The sequence below is a fragment of the Vanacampus margaritifer genome, chromosome 2, assembly GCF_051991255.1.
Source record: "Vanacampus margaritifer isolate UIUO_Vmar chromosome 2, RoL_Vmar_1.0, whole genome shotgun sequence".
NCBI lineage: Eukaryota > Metazoa > Chordata > Actinopteri > Syngnathiformes > Syngnathidae > Vanacampus > Vanacampus margaritifer.
Genome location: NC_135433.1, coordinates 44,774,348 through 44,796,672, shown reverse-complemented (window position 1 = coordinate 44,796,672; position 22,325 = coordinate 44,774,348). Strand labels below are relative to the sequence as shown.

Below are 22,325 nucleotides of genomic sequence, written 5' to 3'. Positions count from 1 at the left end.
ATAAATAAATAAATAAAATCCCAGTAGAGGTCTCTCGCCCCTCCTCCTACAACTTTTTAAAGCGGCACGACACTTGTATAAGATTTACGACTGCGGCCAGCAAAATTAAACGAAATCCAGCAACGGACTATGTGGATCCAGCCCCGTCGCTTGCCAAGTTTGAAAATGCCCAGTAAGCGCTACAAAATAGAGGTAACGGCATCGTGAACATGTTAGCAATAAAAGCTATTTCAGAGTCGACTACACTACACATTTTTTAAAGCAGGTTTAACGTTTACGACACTCAGATACGATTTACGGCTGTTAGTTGTGGCAAGAAAAGTAAACAAGCCAGCTCCCTCCCGTCGTTTTTCAAATTTGAAACCACCAAAGAGCTACAAAATCGAAGTAAGTGCGCCGTGAACATAATAATAATGAAGGATCTTTTAGCGTCACATCCCGGTTCCTTTAAACAACACGTTTTTAAAAGTTCTTATTGACACGGAAACGTCCAGCCTGTCAAACTCAGATCTCGCGAGGTTTCAACGGTTAGCGAATAAAACACTAAAATCACAAAATACAGGCAAATTCGTGGTTAAAATAATAGCAACGGAAGGCAGGTCGTTTAGTATATATGTCAGTCAACAACATTTAGTTAAAATAACTTTGTCTGACTCTCGCAGATTAACATTTTGCGATTTTTCAACACTACGCAAACAAACTACAAAATTAACTTTTTTCTGTGTTACTTTTCTCTGACAGTCGTCAGTAATAACTTAAACAGTAAGTGTAAGCTTTACGTTAATGCACGTTTCTGACTCTGAGAGCCCAGCATTGATTGACAAACCTATTTGTTTAATCTCGTACAACCTGTTGGGACACTTTTTATTTATTTATTTATTTTTAAAATTGCTTTTATGCTAGCAGGACGCACCCATAGATTTGCTTTTTCTTTGAATACAGGTGCAGTTTATTTGAGCAAATCCCAGCTAAAAAGATTCTGGGTTAGTAAACATTTCAGATTGTATTAATTCCGCCATTCATAACCAAGTCGTTGAAGAACATTTTTTGTACTGTATCCCTAGCTGGGTATATTTCAGTGACAAGAGACATCTCTTTTCTTTCTTTCTTTTTTCTTACTTGAACTTGCAACAACTATACCTTATATTTATGTGAAGCTGTCATTATTATTCACCACACTTTTTTTGGGATGGAATTTATACAGCGCTAACTTTCACATTTTTAAACCAATTCAAAGCATTCACTTCAACACATTTCAAATATTCACACCACCTTGGGATTTTTTTGCCCTTCATTTCTTAGTTTCAGTTAAGTTTTCCTAAAATTCCACATTTCCCACGCACATTTTTTGCCATTAATTCCCAATGAGGCGTTCAACAAAAAAGTTCCACATCTTTCCCATCCCAAATCCATAATGTTCAGCTTATTCAAATCACATTAGAAATTCTACATTCTCAGTTACAAATTTTTCCACATAAAAATAAAAAACAATTTAGACATTCTACAATACATTATTCCTTCATCCTTCAATGTTGACTGATTCAAACCATTCCAACCCCAAAATATCTTTCACATGTCCAAAATTACCACAACTCCCTAATTCCACAATTTTCAAAGTAAAATTTCACATTTATTACATTAAAATTCCCTCATTAGGACATACTCTACATTTATTTCCTTCAACATTTCTTGATATATAAACCATTCCAACTACAAAATATTTTCCACATTCTGAAAGTTACCACGTTCAAAAAAATTATGTAGTAATTTCTTCTTCTTTTTTTAAATCTCTATTTCAGTAACAATGCTGCTTCAACGTCGAGCTATTGTGTCACTCAGCCTCCGCTTGTTTTCCAGTCATGCGGCCAGCGGACCTTTGGCCGACAAGGCAAGCTCCAGCTCAGGTACGATCAGTATGAATCAACTTTGATTAGATTTTTTGGGTTCTTTGTTGAACATACAAAACACAAAGAAAACACATAACAAGTCTAAAATATAAATTTAAGTAAAAAAGAAAAACAAGAATATGAAGAAAGAAAAGAGTTTATATGTTCAAAAGGGGTAGGAGGAAGTTAAAACCTTATTTAGTCCTACCCCTTATTCGTTTTATGTTAATAAAATAGTAAGGTAATGTATTTCAACAAAAGGAAAATTTCTAAACCTAATCATTTATACAAGTGCACTTAAACATACGCACTTTTGCCAGCAACATATGTATATGAAATTCATAGGCATATACCATAATACATTTATTAATCATATCCTCATACTCACATGTACAATTTTCATTACACTCATATCGATACATCCAAAGAAATAACAGCATATGTACGTTTTTAACAGCTCATGATAACAGATGTAAGTATTTTTTTTTAAAAAACTTTGCTTTTAAACATTTTTAAATTCAGCAAGTGACTGACATCTTTTCAGGTCAGTTCCAAAATCATTCCACAAAATTTACAGCTTTTACAGAAACACACCTTTGCTTAATATTTGTTTTTGTTTTAATTTTTTTTTGTAGACACTTGTACCCCTTATGTTATAAGGACTCTAATTTCAAACGGCATCTGAGTACTGTGGCAGAGTAGATTGTTGTGTACTTTATACATTATTTGTGCCATTTTAAATTCAACAGTCGTATAATTTCATTGTATTTGATTTAATAAATATAGAATGAGTTGGCTCTGTATATTTTTGATCGATTTATAATTCGTATGGCTCTTTTTTGCAGTTTGAAAACAGGATCGGTATTTGTTTCATATGTGTTTCCCCAGATTTCCACACAATAGGTTTCTTTCGGGGATTCCATGAGTAATCTTCAAGTGTTTTGAATGTATATTGTTAAATTGTAAGTACTGATATCTACTATCCAAATAACTTTTCATCTAATTATATGCCAAACCTCTTATGCCATATCTTTCAAATTTATTCATTAGTATAGAATGATCTATAGTGTCAAATGTTTTTTTTTAAATCTATAAACATTTCAACAGTAATTTTTTTTATTATCTATGTTAGTAGATATTGCTTCTACGAGTTCCATGACTGCCATTGAGGTGGTCCGTGTTTCTCTAAACCCATTTTGATTTTCACTTAAAAGCTTATGTTTTTCAATAAAATTGTCCAGTCTAAATGAAAATAATTTTTCTAGAATTTTTGAGAGCTGTGGCAGCAGTGATATTAGTCTATAATTAGTGAATATATGTCTTTCTCCATTTTTATGAATAGGAATAACTTTTGCTATTTTCATTTTTGATGGAAATATACCGGCTTTAAACAAAACAAACAAACAAAAAAAAAATATATATATATATATATGTGTATGTGTATATATGTATATGTGTATGTGTATATATGTATATGTATATATGTATATATACGTATATATATATATATATATATATATGTATGTATGTATGTATGTATGTATGTATGTGAAAGGTTGCTTAACATATTCTATAATACTTTTTACTAATGTCATATCAGTGGACTTTTTATTTTTTAATATTTTAAGAACATTTAATACTTCTGTATCATTAACAGCATTAAGCTACATAGTGGATGGAATTTTTTTGATACGCTTATCTATTTCATGTTTGTTTCTTGGCTCAGGGATTTCTTTTGCCAAATTACTGCCAACATTAACAAAATACTCATTAAAATCATTACCTATGTCTGAAATGTTTTCAATAACAATATTTTTATCTTTTTTTAAATATTCTGGATGATCTATTTTTTTAAAGCAATTTTTAATTACATGATTTAGAATTTTCCATATTTCTTGTGTGTTGCTTTTATTCTGCTCTAGTAATGCATGGTAATAATCTTTCTTACTTGTTCGTGTAATATTCAATAGTTTATTTTTGTAGGCTTTGTTCTTTATTTCAGCTTCCATAGTTATCAATTTAATACATCTTTTGTATAAAATGTTTTTCTTTTTACATGCACTCTCTATCCCCTTCGTCATCCATGCCTTATTTAGACCTTTATACTTTCTTGTGACTTATTAATGGACAATGTTTATTTTTAATGACTGAAATGCACTGTATGCGATATTGGGATCATCATTTGAATAGACCAATTATGTTTTTCTAAATCCAACTTAAAAGCAGCCATGGAACGTTGTGTTCTTAGTCTTGTTTTTGATGTGTAAGTTATTGTTAGTTTTATTTTTTTTAATCAAAATAGTCTTGAAAGATTGCAAAGACCGGAATATGATCACTTATATCATTAACTCATTCACTGCCATTGACGCCTTTTCATTTTAACTATTTATATTAGTTTAATATTTTTTTCACACTTGTGTTAACAAGAGTATGAAAACCTAGAATTTTTTTTTATTGCACATTTAGAACAGATATAAAACAAATTATTAATCGTGAGTTAACTAGTGAAGTGATGCGATTAATTACAAATACAAATTTTAAAAAAAGATTTAAAAAATAAAATAATATTAAAAATTAGGGGCATCGGGCGATTAAAATTTGTCATCGTAATTAATCGCATGCCAAAAAATTATTGCACATTTAGAACAGATATAAAATTGTTTATTAATCGGAAGTTAACTAGTAAAGTCATGCGATTAATTACAATTTAAAAAATGTATCACCTGACACCCCTAATTTTTAATAATCTTTTCTTCTTTAAAAAAGAAAAGATTATTAAAAATGAGGGGCGTCAGGAGATTAAAATTTGTCGCATGACTTCACTAGCTAACTCACGATTTCATATCTGTTCTAAATATACAATATAAAAAATTCTAGATTTTCATACTCTTGTTAACAAAAGTGGGAAAAAATGTTAAACTAAAATAAATAGTTAAAATGAATAATCTATAGCCGTCAATGGCAGTGAATGAGTTAATAAGAAGTCCACTTTCTATGTTATGGTCAATTTTATTTATAAATATGTTATCTATTAGTGTAGCTGTATCAATTGTTATTCTGCTAGATTTCATAATTACAGGGACTAAATTATTACTATACATTGTATAGTATACACAGTGGGAGAAATATTTGTTGTAGTGATATTTGGTCAGTCATATTACAACTGCAACACTTCTTATATGCAGATTTGTTCTCAAAATATTCCATTATTATTATTATTAACTTTTCAACTCATTTGTTTGTTTTCCAGACATGTCTGAATTCCGAAAGGTCTTTTCCAACGCCAAGCACATAGCGATCATCACCGGGGCCGGCGTGAGCGCTGAGAGCGGAGTCCCAACATTCCGTGGCGAACATGAGAAATGGAGGAAATGGCAGTCTCAAGTGTGTGCTTTGTTTTGAATGGCATATATATATATATATATATATATATATATATATATATATATATATATATATATATATATATATATATATACTGCAAATCTATCACCTGGATTTGACAGGACCTGGCTTCCCCAGAGGCATTCTCCCGCTACCCGTCACGCGTCTGGGAGTTCTACCATCACAGGCGAGAGGTGGCGTTGAACAAGAAGCCCAACGCCGCGCACGAGGCCATAGCGGAGTGCGAGGCCCGACTGAAAAAGCAGGGCCGCAAAGTGGTGGTTATTACGCAGTGCGTCGACGACCTGCACCAGCAGGCGGGCTCCAAACACGTGCTCAAGATTCACGGTTGGTGGGCCACCTTGCACTGAAAAACACAATTCAAATTGTTGTTATTGGGGAAATGCAGGTGGAAGCTTTAACCCTGGAGAACCCAAGAACCCTTTTCTTCTTTGGAAAATTATGAATTATACATTAAATGACTACTATAAATTCACTGAACACCAAAATATGTTTTTTCAATTTTAACCCTTTTTTTTTAACTAGCTCAGAGTTGCTAATTTGTCAAAATATATATATAAAACATACTCCTAGGCATTTTGCAACATGATATGAAATAGATTAACAAAAAAACCCCACAATTTTACCATCTGATGGTTTGTTGAGAAGATGGTTTTGTTTGGATTGATTTCCAGCTCAACAAAACAGCATGTTATGTTGCCAGCCATCTTGTCACCACCACTCTGGCTCATGTAAGTGCAATATTCATCCACTAGATGGCCCCATGCAGGGGTCAGAAGTGGCACTCTGGACTTTTAAAGTTAAAAAAAAAAAAAAAAAAGGTCTTTGTTATTTGAGTAGCAGAATTTATAGGGGCCAAATTTGACCCCGTGGGTTCTCCAGGGTTAAATATCAACAATATTAGTTGTGTTCCCCGGGAAAGCAGATCAGTTGAGTTATCAATACGTAAACTTCCAATCGATGAAGCAGTCGTGTCTAACTGCAGGCAGCCTGACGGAGACGCGGTGTCTGAGTTGTGGCGATGTGGACGTCAACAAGCACAGCCCCATATGTGCCGCCCTCAAGAACAAGGGGTACGATGCACAACTTGTCCTCAAACCCAATAAAACCCAATGCATGTACGTTTCACCTTTTTACCCTTCTTCTTCTTTTCCTCTTGTAGTTCACCTGACCCTAATGTAGCTGATGCAAACATTCCGGTGGACAAACTGCCAAGGTGAGACTAGAGTCTTGTTTGGTGTTTATGTTAGGATTACAAATTGAGTCTTGTCTCAGGTAAAGTTACAATAAGTTACAATAATGTACAACTATCCTCACCTCATTAACAGTGTCAATAAATCACGTAAGTGTATGTTTTGTTGTTTTTAAACAGAATGGTTGTTCTGTGACACAATTAAAATACAAATATTGCGTTTTCCTGTTTTCAACTTTTGCCTTCAATCACAAATGAAGCGTTTTGGACTATATGACTTATGCTGAACTATGTAATTACCCAAGTTAAGCACTAGAGGGCAGCTGTGCTCTTTGGCTGGAATTGCATTACAGGTCCAAATGACCAATTGAACTAATGCCGATATCCTTTTTTTTTTTTTTTGGACTGTGTCCACGTACTATCCTCACAGAAATAATTTAAAATCTGACAAAAGTAACAATAAATACAAATTTTAGGAAAATTAACTAATGAAAATTTCAATTGTGCTTCAACTGAATTATTTAAAAACAAACAAACTCATGAAACAGGTCTGGCCAAAGATGATGATGGAGTCATGTTAAACTCTCATTATCATCACAGGTGTCTTCAACCTTGAAATCAGTTAGTCTGCATATTTAAATTAAAGAGTAACCGATTAGCGGCCATGCTGTTTGGTGTCATGTAGGGCTATCAAACAAATCTTTTTAGAGTTATTATCTGATCAATTATTTCATCAATTGCTTGGATATGGTTTTAAAATGATGTCAACCATTTTTTTGTGTGTTAGCCTATCCACCCCACCAGCCCACACATAGTGTGTACCACACTAATCCTGGAACAAAAAGAATCCCGATTTTGTCTCAGGATATGAGAAAGACAATTATAGGCCAGCATGTTAACTGTAACTGCTGTAAGACCATCTCTACGTGGCTTGATGTTGTTGATGTTATCAACAATTTAAGAGTTTCTTTACAGGATATACCAGTTGATATATATTATATTGTAATATTTTTAGTGTCACTGTATTAAAAAAAATATTGCATATTAAACCACAGACCAGCACAAAAGTGCTCCTTGCCAAGAAACAGACTGATTGCTCAAGCTACTTTCTGCTTGAGAGTTCCTCGCCTAATAAATTCCAGTTTGTGCTCGTATGGATTCTTGTAGACAAATTGAATCACCCCAAGTTTTACTGTGCTTTTAACAAGGTGCTCCGAAAGCGATTGCAACGGTCTGCTCAGGCCCAACGTTGTGTTTTTCGGAGAGACGCTGGACTCTCACCTCTTGACCAAAGTGGAAAAAGAGCTGGAAATTTGTGATCTTTGTCTGGTGGTAAGTAGTATACATGTTGTCTTCTATAAGGGTCCCGGGGGAGAGTTTGGGGCGTATATGGATAAATAAAGGAATCAAAATATTAGGGGTGTGCCAAAAAATCGATTCTCATAAGAATCACGATTCTCATTTAGTACGATTCAGAATCGATTTTAAATGTCACAAAATCTATTTTATTTAAATTATCTTATCTTGCCTTTGTCTGTGTGTACCTTTATTTGGAGCGCTGTTCATGTTGATTTGGCCACTTTAGAGAGTAGAAGGAAAAAAGTCACGATCAAGTTATTCCAATAAAAGTCGGGTTTTTTTGCAGTGTGGAGCCGTTCTTTTGATAAAAGTGCCGCGAGTAGCGCGCTAATTAGCATTAGCGAGTCAGACTGGAGTAGATCATTACAATTCCTTGTACATCTATAGATTGAAACAAAAATCATTGTCAATCAAATTTTTTTGAATAAAAAATCAGTCTTGATTGAAAGTTGATTCTGAATCGAATCGCAGACCCAAAAATCGGAATTGAATCGAATCGTGAGACATTCAAAGATTCCCACTCCTAAAAAATATATCTCTGTGGCCCAGTACCAGTAGTTAAGGGACCACTGGCCTAGGCCATTAGATGAAAAAACAACAACATATATATACATATATATATTTTAGGGGTGTCAAAATTAGTGTGTTAATTTAAAGTTTCTTTAATGCCACTAATTATTATTATTATTTTTTAAGTGCAATTAATGACCGCCACTTACTTGGAAAGCCTGTATTAGGGGAATTCCAGTCGCAACGCAGAAGACATGTCCACATCCAAATTTAGCAGTAATAAATTGCTATATTTAAATAAATAAAATAAATACAAATAAATAAATACATATATTTGTGGAGACTGGGGTCAAGTTGTATTTTTAGTAAAAAAAAAATGTTATTTCACGTTCAAGATTAGATAGCTCTTAACTCTTTTACCGCCAAAAACGTTTAATGACGTATACTAAAATCCCACTGAATGCCGCCAAAATTATTAAGTGACGTTTACTACGTTTTTACTTCGTGACATTTACTCGAGTAACTTTTTGAAAAAAAAGTACTTCTAAGAGTAGTTTTACCACACGATACTTTTACTTGAGTAGAAACGCTACTCTTACGCCGCTACATTAGCGTCGTTACCTGCCGCCCCATTCATACATTCAATTTACCATATTTTTACGTAAGTGCTCTGCTTGACAGACTGTGTGGGAGCATTTCTGTGGACACATTGCTTATATACAGGAAATTTGGCCCTGATTGAAGACTGGCAGGCATGACGAGAAACCGAAAGAGTCAACTGAAAGATGATGTCCTAAATTGCGCCACAATTTGTGAATTAATCTCTACTGAGACTGTGACTATTGCGTTCAGTGGCACTAAGAAGGGTTCTATGTGAAGCTTGAGTGAACAGTCGCGCGTTTGTTTGACTCTGTGACGGGCAGAAGAGAGCCATTGTGCGCATGAGCCAACCTTGCAAAGCATTATGGGTTATGTAGTTGATTACATTTAACAGCAAATATTGTGCATCGGCTTTGTTGTAATAAAAATAGATGTTATTTGAAATCAAATGAAACTACATAGACCATACATTTCGACTGTAAACAACATAATGTATACAGTACATGTATTTTTTATAATGGCACATGAAATATTAGTATTATATCGTTGTGATATTATTATTTTTTGTTTTGTTATTGTTAGCCATAACAATGTGTGTGTCCCGCTGAGCCTTTTCGGAGGGCTAAAATAAACATTTTCGAACACTTGGGTTGTTTGAGCTCAAAATTTTTTGATTTTACGATTTGAAGAAGCCAGCATTTGCACATAATTGTATGTTTTTGTCTGTCTGATGACATTGTTTTTAAAATTAAATCAGACTTCATGTTCAAGCCGTTACTCAGTACTTGAGTACTCATTTCAGCGAAAACTTTTTTTTACTTTTTTTGATGATTACTTTTACTTGAGTAATATTGTTTTGAAGTAATGCTTCTCTTACTTGAGTACAATTTTGGGCTACCCTACCCACCTCTGCTGCCAAGTGAACGATCAAAGCCTTTGTCACATTAAATCTAGTTCACAGAGCGTCACTAAACAAAACATATTAGCGTCAAAGTTACTGTTGTGCAGAAAATGTATCTTTTCACAAAAAGCTTCTTTTCTCCTTATTTTTTCAACTTTTGCTCAATGTTACTCAAATTACCTACAGTATTTCCTTTCTTTCTTTCTTTTTATAGAGAGTATTGTTCATTCGTTAATCTTACCGATTCAACATGTCATTATCATTGCTCTTTTTTTTTTATTACCTTTTTCCTAATGGTGATTACTTTTTTTTGTTTTTTGTTTTTTTCTCTTTAAGGAGAGCTCAGTATTGTTCATTTGATTTGACATCATCATTGCTCTCCTTTTTTTTTAAAAAAAAGTTTTTTTTTCTCTTTTTTCTTTTTCTTTTTTTTTAAATATATATACACATACACACACACATATATATATATATATATATTTTTTTTTTGTATGTGGGTGAGTATGTGTATGTGCGAGCGTGTGTGTGTGTGTATTCATCAGTTCACCTAAAGCCCATTAAAAAAAATCCCATACTAATAATGGTGATTACTAAAAAACGGAATAAAGTAGAAACATGCTTTTCCCCCCTAATGAAACAATAGAACACAATCTTTCATGTGGTACCATGTTTATGTATGCATAGTACACAATGTTTGCTTTGAAAGATGAGTTAAAATGCTCGAAATCAGCTGGCACTGTCGGAGTTGTTTTTTGGATAACTTGTGGCAGTAAAAGAGTTAATATGAAGACATGCACTGAGCTGTCACCAACTTCTTACAAACGCAATTATGCCATCTAGTGGCAGAAAAATGACCTCAACACAAATCAATATCACACTCATTAATTTTAACTCGATTTTATGAATTATTATGAAATTACTGCATCAATGACTAAAAGATGCAGTCATATTTCTATTAGTTTAACATCTTTTTCCACTTTTATGTTAACAAGAGTATGACAACTTCGAAAAAATATTTTATTGTACACTTTATTGTGCATTTAGAACAGATATAAAATTTGCAATTAATCATGAGTTAACAATTTAAGTCATGCGATTAATCACAATTCACAATTTTAATCGCCCGACACCCCTAATATATATATATATATATATATATATATATATATATATATATATATATATATATATATATATATATATATATATATATATATATTAATTAGTGCTGTCAAAGTTAAAGCATTAATTGATTAATTAATCACAAAAAATTATCGCATTAATCATGAATTAAATGCAGATTAATCGCACTATTAATTTTAACCATAGATGATACTTTAGCGTGACAGCGGGTGGCTACGTTTAAGGTAGCACAGGTTGTGTTTTAGCAATAAACATAATTACATGCATTAAAGTAAAGCATTTAAAAGATGTTTGCGTATCACATTTAGAATATTTGTTCATGTCAAAATATCGGGGTCATTTTTTTCCCCATTTTAAATTATGCAAGTAATTAACTGATTATAAAAAGAGGAGGATGAGCGTGTGCAGTGGATGAAAAAATGTTGAAGATGTCCTCGTAACATTAAATGTCAAAAGAATTAACACATAACCGGTGCTCTTCAAATTTGGCGGGCGGGGGGGAAATGTTGATAATGAAAGCCTTTTTTATTAGGCGATTGATCGTGATTAATCAGAATTCTAAGAAGTGATTAATCTGATAAAAAATGTTTTTAATCCTTTTACAGCTCTAATATATATGTATATATATATGCATTGTCTCCTCTCCAGGTGGGTACTTCATCAATCGTCTACCCGGCAGCCATGTTCGGCCCCCAGGTGGCATCCAGGGGCATCCCGGTGGCGGAGTTTAACCTAAGAGCAACACCAAAGTCAGAGTACTTCACGTAAGTCTTAAAAAGTCGGAATCCAAATAAAGAAGTGGATCAAATGACGCGGGAGAAGTTCGTGTGACAACATTGTCGTCACCATTGGCCCTCGTGTCGTAGCTTAAGTTTTTTGTTTGGCGCAGGTACCACTTCCAAGGTCCGTGTGGAACAACACTGCCCGCAGCCTTGGCGCCACACGAATCCGAGGTGGTCTAAAGCGGGAGGGTGGCCGCCGGGTGAAAGAGGCTTCTTCTTGTTTTCTATTCCAAAGGTTTGCCTTCGAAGCAGTTCTGATGGCTTGGGTGCATAGAATGTAGCTTTGCAGATCTGTCAGTACTTGAATATACTGACCAATACATCCAAATGGGATCTTTTCTAACTATACAGATTGATTAAGGAGAAGGAGTGTTACACATGCAAATATTTCTTATTTTCTCGACAATATATTGTAGACCGGAACTGCCAATTTGCCCCAATTCGTTGCAGATGCAAAACTCGCCATCATCAAGCATTCTGTTAAGGTGATGTTTTAAGTATAACCTTCCTAACTGTCATGCCTTTTAAAGAAAAGTTAACCCCAGTAAAACGTAGTCACTTGACGGGAAATAATTGTCGAGGGATCGAGAAAGTGTTTGCAGAGTGATGATGTCGTCACGTTGAGGTGTTCTGTTGGTACTGCCTGCTTTACTTGAGGGTGTGCTGGGCTTTAGAAGGTCCGCTGTATTAGTTGGGCCTTTTGGAATCTGATATGAGATTGTGTTTGCTAGAATATAACAAGGGGTTGTTGGTGCGAGAATAGAGCATTTCTTGCCTTGACCAAATGTTTGCTTTAAACTTTACAGAGCAATAATAGCTCACGTTACAGACGTTTATTCTCAGGCTGACTGACATCAGTGCGGCTACATATTATTCATGTTTCATTTAATGCATTCTTACTAACAGGGTAGATGACGGTCAAAATTGTCAGTTTATGTTTGTCTAAAACTATAATGCACATTTTCTTATCATGTACAGTACTCAAATGATGATGTTTAATCATATGCTGCCAATGCAATAATTATTCAGAAATATATTAAAATTTTAATTTGCATTTGCTTGTCTTGCATTGTTATTTTTGCTTAATTTCTCCAAAGTGAGGTGTATATTGATTTATAACTCGTTCACTGCCATAAGTTCATAAAAAAAATATATGACATGCAATAATTTTTTTTTATTGTAATTAATCATATGACGTCACTAGTTAACTCACGATTAATCGCAAATTTTATATCTGTTCTAAATGTACAATAAACAAAATTCTAGGTTTTCTTACTCTTGTTAACAAAAGTGGAAAAAATGTTAAACTAATAGAAATTAGTTAAAATTAATTTTCGACGTTTATAGCCGTCAATGGCAGCGAATGAATTAAAAAAAAGAAGAAGAAAAGATTATAAAAAATTTGGACCGTCAAGTGATTAAAATTTTAATCGTGATTAATCACATGACTTTACTAGTTAACTCACGATTAATCACACATTTTATATCTGTTCTAAATGTACAATAAAAAAAATCTAGCTTTTCATACTCTTGTTAACAAAAGGGGAAAAAAAGTTAAACTAATAGAAATAGTTCAAATGTATCTTTGGCATTTTTAACCGTCAATGGCAGTGAATGAGTTAACATCTTAACTGAACTGTAGGAGACCACGAGGAAAAGTTTTGTTCAGGATGTTTAAAATCGGATACCCAAAAATGAGTGACCAATTTACTGTTCATACAGTATTATAATTTCACATATTCTGCATAATGATTTTGGGTCAGACAGCACCACTGAACATGACTGCTAACATGCCTCCTAAAAATGAAGACATTTTGACATTGTGCGGCCTCTTACGCCACTAACAAGAAGAACAAGCTGGCTATCAACTCCATGGATGAATGCACACATACAGTAGAGTATAAAATATGGTGAGTGCGTTTGTATTGATTTCCTTTTTCTACGTGTGACTGATTATTATGTTAATGGGAAATGTGAACTGAAACTGCTTTGTACTTTGCTGCACACAACAACAATGATCATATTTGTCATATTTGGTTCGAATGTGTTCATTGTGTGTATTTAATTTGCTTTCTATATTGTAAACACCACACTTGAAAGGTTTGGGGTCACCCAGACAATTTTATGGTTCGATGAAAACACCATTCTATGCAGTGTACAGCAGGGGTCTCCAACGTATGTTTTTTTTCTGATCTACTGGAGATGGATCCTGTGTATGTCTGGGCTATATCAAGTATTCCACAAAACAGGAGTTCAAGTATTAAAAAACCCCCACAACTAATCCATGCTTCTCAAACTTTATTAATAACAGTTCAGACCATTCACGTTTTTTCAGAATGAAATTGAAATTTCAGGTTTTGGAAAAGACATGACTAGGACTGGGTGATCGTTTCCTTCCACTTGCTGTCGCTTCAAAATTACGTTTCGTCAAAAACTGCCACAGGAAAGCTATGGTCGCTAATAAGTGACTAAAAAAATAAAAATAAATAAATAAGAAAACACAAAAGGACATGGCAAAAAATGTAGAGGCCATACGTTTAGACTTTGATGTCAAGTGGGAGTGCAAAATATCCTTCTGCGGGCTGCAACTGGCCCCTGGACCGTAAGTTTGAGACCACTTGATAAACAATTCAGGCGTCACTAAGCAATGTCTTTTATTTATTCTTTTATTTATTTATTTGTTTGTTTTTGTTTTAAGAAAGGCAGTTTTTAAAGCACATTAACAACATGTAGCCTGTATTCTTGATATGATTTATCAAAATTTATTTTTATTTAAAATAAAAATATATATTTCTAACTGACCCCAAACTTCAACATTACTATATATAGCAACAACATAACATCTATTTGTTTTGTTTTTAACACATTTGCCCAAAAAAGAGTGAAAATAAAGCTGAGCAAAAAAATTAATAAATCTTCACAAGAACGAATACATTATCAAAAAATAATACGCTTTAATGTGATGACCGCAACAAATCCCATCTTTTAAATGTGCTCACATAAATGAAATGAAGGCACATTTAAAGTGATAATTGCGCCCCTTAGTGGGGAAGTTTATGAATTACAATAGAATCAACCAGATGAAGGATATTTTTGTTCCACATTTAGCTTAATCGTACCCTTCAACACAACAAAATGATATACAGTATAAAGTACAATAACCTGATGTTTCTTAATAAGGGCCATTAAAAATAACCACACAATGTTCAGCTGTAAACCCATTCCAGGTATTTTCTATTTATAGCACATCACAACAACGCAGAGAGGGAGACGGGTGAGCTATTCTACTTCTCGCGCACACGCACACACAAAGTGCAATCTTCCCGCAGTGTCATCTTGCTAACCTTTCCCTGAACCGTGTGTTTATGTGTGTGTATTTAAACAACTCGGCTGCCATGACAAATCCTTACAGTTAATCCCACTTTCCCCCCTTCCTCTTTTTTTTTTTATGTTGAGACCTCTGTGATGAAATCTTTGTTGTCTGTCGTCCTCTTTGAGTTGTGTGCCACTAACAAACACGGGGAACAATTAGCTGTGTTTTGGTGTGGGTTTGTCTTTCTTTGTTGTTTTTATGTACAAACATGCCTCGCCCAGCGCCTCCCACGCTTTCCTGATAGGGAGGGAGTTGTTGTTTCAGCGCGGCTAAAATGGGGGCCCAGGTGCAGGCTAATCTGTTCTAGCCGGCCACTAATTAGGATCAAGGCTAGTGGCCACTTTCTCCCGGTTATTGATCACTGGCCAGAGAAGTATTTGTCTTCTGTATGAGAGCAGCACATGGAACACAATCACATGCCCTCCAAGGCCTGTTTGTTGGAGCTCGTTTGTGTCGTTTGAAATTCAATTTTGCTTTACAGTGGAGCCTCCAGAATAGAATACAATAAGCTTCTGTGCAGCTGGTTGATTTCTAAATTGTTCTATTTTTTGTTGTTGTTTGTGGTGGTGGTGTGGGGTGGTCATGTGACATAAATATTAGGGGTGGGAATCTATGAATGTCTCACGATTCGATTCAATTCCGATTTTTGGGTGTGTGATTTGATTCAGAATAGATTTTCGATTAAGAACGATTTTCGATTCGAAATGATTTGATTGACAATGATTTTTGCTTCAATTTATAGATGTTTAAGGAATCGTAATGATCTACTCCAGTCTGACTCGCTAATGCTAATTAGTGAGCTACTCGCGGCACTTTTATCACTCAAAAGAACGGCTCCACCCTGCAAAAAAAACTACTTTTATTGGAATAACTTGATTGTGACTTTTTCCTTCTACTCTCTAATGTGGCTACAACTGAACAGTGTGTTAGACCACGTGGAACCACACTGCCCAAAGTGGCCAAATCAGGCACAACATGAACAGCGCTCCCAATAAAGGCACACACAGACAAAGGCAAGACAGTATAAAATAATTAACTCTTTCACTGCCATTGACGTTTATAGACGTCAAGTAAAAACCTACGGAGCACCGCCAATGACGTCTAAAGACTTCATCCAATGATTTTTTTTTTTTTTTTTGAGGGAACCCTTCCGCATGTCTGGTGAAAGTTTCCAGCCGGTCTGTTGTGCCTAAGGACTATTTTTGGCCCCTAGAGGGCAGCGATGACTCTCTTTTGACAAGATCGGGTGGGCGTCAGTAGAGGCGGAGCTAGAGCGTCGAGCAGGAGATCAGAATGGAAAACAAAGGAAAAAAAAATGGCGACCGTTTGCGAGGAGTTCACGGCCGAGCCGTTTTATTTCAAAGACAAAAGCATCGACCAAACCTAAAAGAGCACATTGATGACAACGATGATCATCATCGATGATGATGATGATGATGATGATGACTCCGTGGATGGAAAGCATTGACGCGGCAGTAGAAGACGTGGGGGGGGGGAGCTAGATGGCTGAGGAGGAAGTGGTGCCCGTTTGGAAAGCAGCTCTCTACACTTACAAGACGAAAGGGATCGACCACGCTAAAAGAGCACATTGATGACGACGATGATCATCATCGATGATGATGAAGGTGAATCCGAGCTTGACGGCGAAATTGGAACCGCTGACGCGGCGGCTATGACGGCGTCATAAACGCGGAGCACAATCGAGCACGCACAGGCGGATGTTCGATCGGACGACGTAGAGTGCCCCGAGTCCAATGCATATTCATCGGAGGAGTGTGTACAGTCTGCTACTTGCTTTTTATTCCCCGGAAAAAAAGGAAAGTGTAACGTGTAACATTTGCACGCGAAACGGACAAAGTGAAAGTAAACTTGTGCGAGTCCAGCGGCGTCTCCTTGCACGCAGGAGAGCGTTATAAAAAGAAAAACTGTATTTGAAACATCCACATAATTGTAAGTAGTACCACAGTTGCACACATTTGTAAATAGTTTGCGAAATTGTTTTGTCAAATTGTTACACTGTTGAATGGAAATAAACGTATTTTGCAATCAAAAAACACTTTTTCATTGTTGGTGAAAGCATATTACAGAAGTAAAGCACTATTTAGGTGTTTGTGGCATCATTCATGGACAAAAAGAAGTGTACAATTCACTAGAGTGCATGAAATAACATCGTTTCACAAAAAGCTCTTTTTCTCCGTTTTTTGTTTCAAAACAGAGAATTTCGGTGAAAGTAACCATTTTCTATTGTTGATTACTGAACAACGGAATAAGGTAGAAACAAACTCTTTTTTTCTGATGAAAGATGAGAGTCCATTCCAGTCTTTCATTTGGTAGTATGTGTGTTTCCATAGTCCAAACACAACATTTTCTGTGGACCTTGAAAGATCAGTCAAAATGCTTAAATCGGCTGGCACTGGCGACATCCCGTTTCTGAAAACGTCTGGCAGTCAAAGAGTTAAAATAAAATCGATTTTGGGACATTTAAAATTGATTCTACTAAATGAGAATCGATTTTGGGGCACATCCCTAATAAATATGTTCCAGAGTCCTTTTTTATTTATTTTTATTTTTTTAAGGAGACATATCAAGAACCCCCCCCACACACACACAATTTAAAATACTTCCCATGTGTGTTCTCGAAATACTCCAAGGATCAACAATGCATTTAGCACCTGTAAAGACAATAAAGGCATTTAACTCATGGAGGCAGACACATCACCAAACACAAAAAAAATACATGTCGCCATGTTGACAATTTCACCGAGCAATCAAGTAAGTGCTCCTTATCAGAAGCTAACACTGTTGTGGATCAAACAAAACTGAATGCAGGTCTGCTTACCTTTTGGCTTTGACGTGATAGACACCACATTTTCTGCATGATAGGGATTTACTTGGTTGTGTAATTTGACATTTTATGGTGGGCAGGCATTCTAGAGAAACAGCTATTTGTATTTAAGCCAGGGGTGTCCAACTCATTGTTGAATACTAATGAATTTAAGATCCTTCATATCTCACACATACGCATCAGAAACCAGTAAAAAACATATTTTTCAATGTGTTTTGAAAGGGAGATTGTAACAAAATTGCTTGCAATATCTCAATGTTATTAAAAGTGAAGACATGAAGTCGACATACAATATTTGCCTTTGCGGGCCATATAAAATGATGTGGCGGGCCAGATGTGGAACCCGGGGCCTTGAGTTTGATACATGTTGTGATACAAGCCAATAAAAAGCCAACTTTCTCATCGTGCCTGTTTGTAACAATTAACCACTGTCTAACGCAGGGGTCACAGACAGGACCATGGACACTGGATTGTCCCCAAGTAGCCCGCAAGTGTGTTCTAAAAATAACTGACCTGGGACATTGGGATTTTCACGGAATGTTGTACAAGTGATGTTTTGATTTATAGAAATTAAGTGTTGCCTACTGATAATGATCTGTTTCCTAATTATTGTGAGAGATTATTTACATAATTAGTGTCTTCACATAATTACACGTTATTAACTCATTAACTCCCATGAATTCATTTTTTTTAAAAAGATGATTGAAAATTAAAGGCAAGAGGTGATTAAATGTTTTAATCGTAATTAATCGCATGACTTCATTCACTAGTTAACTCACGATTAATCACAAATTTTACATCTGTTCTAAATGTACAATAAAAAAAAATCTAGGTTTTCATACTCTTGTTAACAAAAGTGGAAAAAATGTTTAACTAATATGAATAGTTCAAATTAATTTTTGACGTATATAGCCGTCAATGACAGTGAATGGATAAAAAAAAGAAAAAATTATAAAAAATTCGGGGCGTCAGGCAATTAAAGTTTTTAACCGTAATTAATTGCATGACTTTACCAGTTAACTCGCGATTAATCACAAATTTTACATCTGTTCTAAATGTACAATAAAAATATATATATATTAAAAGTTTTCATACTATTGTTAACAAAAGTGGAAAACATTTTAAACTAATATGAATAATTCAAATAAATTTTTGACGTTTATAGCCGTCAGTGGCAGTGAATGAGTTAATAATAATCCATCCATCCAATGCATTTAGGTAGGTTTTAATGGTCAATTTTAATAGACACTCATTTTCAATATGTTTTATTGTGGTTATAGATTCCAAGAGTGACAATGGAGTGTTTCAATCATACACCCCTACAAACTACAACCACAATCATAAATACTCTATTACTAAATGAATACTTCAATATCTGTCTATGAAATTTGAGGTTGCTAATTTACAAACTACGCTCATAATGTGTCACATGGCTACATTTCTGATCGAATACAACCATGTGTTTTTAAGTCATTCATTCATTTATTTTTCGGAATTTGTCGTTTTTCCAGGCATCATTTTCAGGGCAGATATTTGGTGTTTCGTGAGAATTGTGTATTATGTGGTGTCATCCACTCGAAAACACATTTCCCGCAAGACTTATGTGAGCGCCGGACGGCGTTCCATCTTGTTTGGCCAGCAGCCTTTTAAACGGCCGTGCAAGCGCCCGGCGTGACCTTGCCTCGCTCGCTGCTCGTAAGCTGTCAAGTAGTCTATCAAAAGATGAATTACGTCGGAATCGCGGCTTTCGCAGGTAATGCAGGTTGAGGCCGCACCAGCCGACGCCGGGAGCGTGAGGGTAAGATGGTGGATCTTTAGCTTCACTGCCTTTTTTTTTTTCAGTAATTGTGGATGTGTTTTTGTTTTCAGATGTGACAAATGGAGTCTTTCGCTTTCACGCTTGAAGGTGACAAATGCTTGTTTTTCACAATTGAAATGATTCCTAGGTGTCTTAAAAACATGTCATGCTTTTGCCAAACATGCAAACTTATAACTTGACTCATTTGCTCCCAAAAATGTATAAATACGTTCTGTGGTAAATATTGCCATGCTCCCAAAGACGTATTTATACTTTTTTTTTTCTTGTAAAGTTTTTTTATTTTTATGCAAGAGCATACAGAAGGCTTTGATACAGCCTCTGAATGGAAGAGAACGCTTGAAGCAATGGTAGTTATTGCACAAAATGGCCAGCAGGTGGCAGCGGAGTATAAGAGATCAACCAGGGCCATGTTGCAAAAAGCTCTTTCCCCCACTGTTTTAAACAGGTTTGTGAATAATGATGAAACTTAGCTATATTCTAATGCTAATTGATGCGCAACAGAAACGAGATACAAATCTACTTTTTTTCCTGATGAAAGAAGAGAATCTAATCTTTCTTTTGATATCTTCCATGTTTTTATAGCAATAAAAGACAAAAATACTGTGGGCCTTGCAAAATCAGTCAAATCCATTCAAACAGTCGGGAGCGAAGGGGGTTGCTTTCACTCTATTTGTGAGACTAAACATTTCTCACATTAGCATGATGTATTTAATATATTTACATATTTACTTATTGCGAAATTTCTTGGCAGGCCGTATCAAATGTTATCACAGGCTATATATGGCCCGCGGGATGCAGGTTGCGCACCCCTGAGCTAAAGTTGTGTGCCTTTCTAAACGTATGTTTCAGGAAAATTTTCCCCATTTATTTTTCCTTTAATCTTCAAATGGAAGTTAACCTTAAGCATTTATGGACAATAATATGTTATAAGTGACCGCACTAGTCGAAACATGACATTTTGATTAATATTACATTTTTGGAATATGAGTTATGAGGCAAAATCCAGCCATTTTTATCCATATCAGGTGGCGGCCATTTTGCCACTTGCTGTCGACTGAAGTTGACATCGATGTTGCTCAGGTCTCAGGTGACGATCAATCACAGCGCAGTTTCAGAAAACAGGTGAGCTGTGATTGGTTGTTGCCTAAGCCCTCAGCAACTGTGATGTCATCTTCAGTCAACAACAAAATGGCCGCCCCCTGAGATTATAAAAACAGCTGGATTTTGCTGCTTAACTCATATTCCACTAACACAATATTAACCAGAATACCATATTTAGACTAGTGGAGTCACATAGAACATATTATTGTCTCCCCAAAATGTTAACTTCCATAATTAAATATGGCTGTTTCTCACTACTCTTCCACCATATTACAAGCAGTTACATGTGAATTAAACCTGCACCGACTATCTGCACATTATCAGCGGTAGCAGCGAGCTACGTTAAGTGGCGACTTCCTTCCTAGCACATTTTAATTAAGAATGACACGAGCTCATTCGCAGTGTGCCGACGTTTCCTCTCAGGGGCTTTTTCTGGCGGCTGTTTCATTTGATGGTGTTGATCCAAAGTGTCTGCAATTTTCAGGGCGCGGGACAATTCGTTGTGGACACATACACACACATACATGGTCTCTCCTGGACCATATTGATTATGCTCATCTGTTTGGTTAGAATTCAAGGGTGTACACAAACTAATTGTTAACATTTTAACTGATTTTTAAAATGTCAGCTACTCCAGTTGTTGTGTGTTTTCACTCTTATTACTATGTGCAGTATAGCTAAAAAAAAAAAAAAGGGGACCACACATATAACCATATTTTCCCTTGTGAAAATATGAGTGTCCTCTGCAAATCAGAAATTTAGCCTAGCACCAAAATTCACTGTGAAAGGAAGCAACAAAGCAAAAAAGAAGAAATACAGTTGTTACTAAGATCACTTTTCGCCAATCTGGCAACTACAATGTGATTGCAAATTCTGAACGTTATCATTTTTTATTGGCTTGTATGACTTTGATCACAGAGTCCCTGACTCAGCTTAATTCTGTGTAAAGATTTTCTATCATAAACATTGAACAGGTTTAACATTTACGATCATCATCACTGACTGTTTTTACGGAGATAAAAAAAATTATACTTGAAACACCCAACACCATATGATTATCGCTCATGATAATATTTTTGAGACATGCGATAATCGGGCCTTTACTGACTGATCCGATTGTCGGTATGCGTGTAAGCCTCTTGACATTTTCAATTGTCAACTCCAACAGTTTTCTGAGCAGATCATTGAGGGCGGAAAAACACTTTAATGATACCACACACCACGGGATAATGATTGAGGATAATCTTTTTTTGACAGACGATAATCGGGCCTTTGTAAATATGTGGATACTGTACCCCAGCAGATCAGGGAGGAAATTAAATTATTCTTGACACACTCAGCACCATAGGATAATTGCTCAGGATAATATTTCGCAGATATCTGATAATCGGGCTGTTAAGCACTAACCC

The 22,325-nt window shown here is 35.3% G+C and overlaps 1 protein-coding gene across 4 annotated transcripts; it reads left to right on the top strand.

Moving 5' to 3' along the window:
• The first annotated feature begins 82 nt into the window (after nt 1–82).
• Nucleotides 83–12,832, top strand: LOC144043043 (NAD-dependent protein deacylase sirtuin-5, mitochondrial-like). 4 transcript variants are annotated; one of them, XM_077556253.1, is made up of 9 exons: nt 83–192; nt 1,800–1,904; nt 5,137–5,270; nt 5,393–5,618; nt 6,277–6,364; nt 6,454–6,507; nt 7,692–7,815; nt 11,645–11,760; nt 11,886–12,832. In XM_077556253.1, the coding sequence occupies exons 2-9, from the start codon at nt 1,805–1,807 to the stop codon at nt 11,956–11,958; spliced, it is 915 nt and encodes a 304-aa protein (XP_077412379.1). In that variant the 5' UTR covers nt 83–192; nt 1,800–1,804; the 3' UTR covers nt 11,959–12,832. The 4 variants fall into 4 exon arrangements, with proteins under 4 accessions (XP_077412379.1, XP_077412376.1, XP_077412378.1 ...); XM_077556250.1 differs by having other exon boundaries at nt 90–172; XM_077556252.1 differs by lacking the exon at nt 83–192 and adding an exon at nt 237–387.
• The last annotated feature ends 9,493 nt before the right edge of the window (nt 12,833–22,325 follow it).

Bases quoted from the DNA above. Each gene is read 5' to 3' on its own strand.
- LOC144043043 (XM_077556250.1), top strand. From the start codon at position 130: ATGTGGATCCAGCCCCGTCGCTTGCCAAGTTTGAAAATGCCCA. The intron at 6,508-7,691 runs GTGAGACTAGAG...GCTTTTAACAAG, and splicing joins CCGGTGGACAAACTGCCAAG to GTGCTCCGAAAGCGATTGCA. The intron at 11,761-11,885 runs GTAAGTCTTAAA...TGTTTGGCGCAG, and splicing joins CCAAAGTCAGAGTACTTCAC to GTACCACTTCCAAGGTCCGT.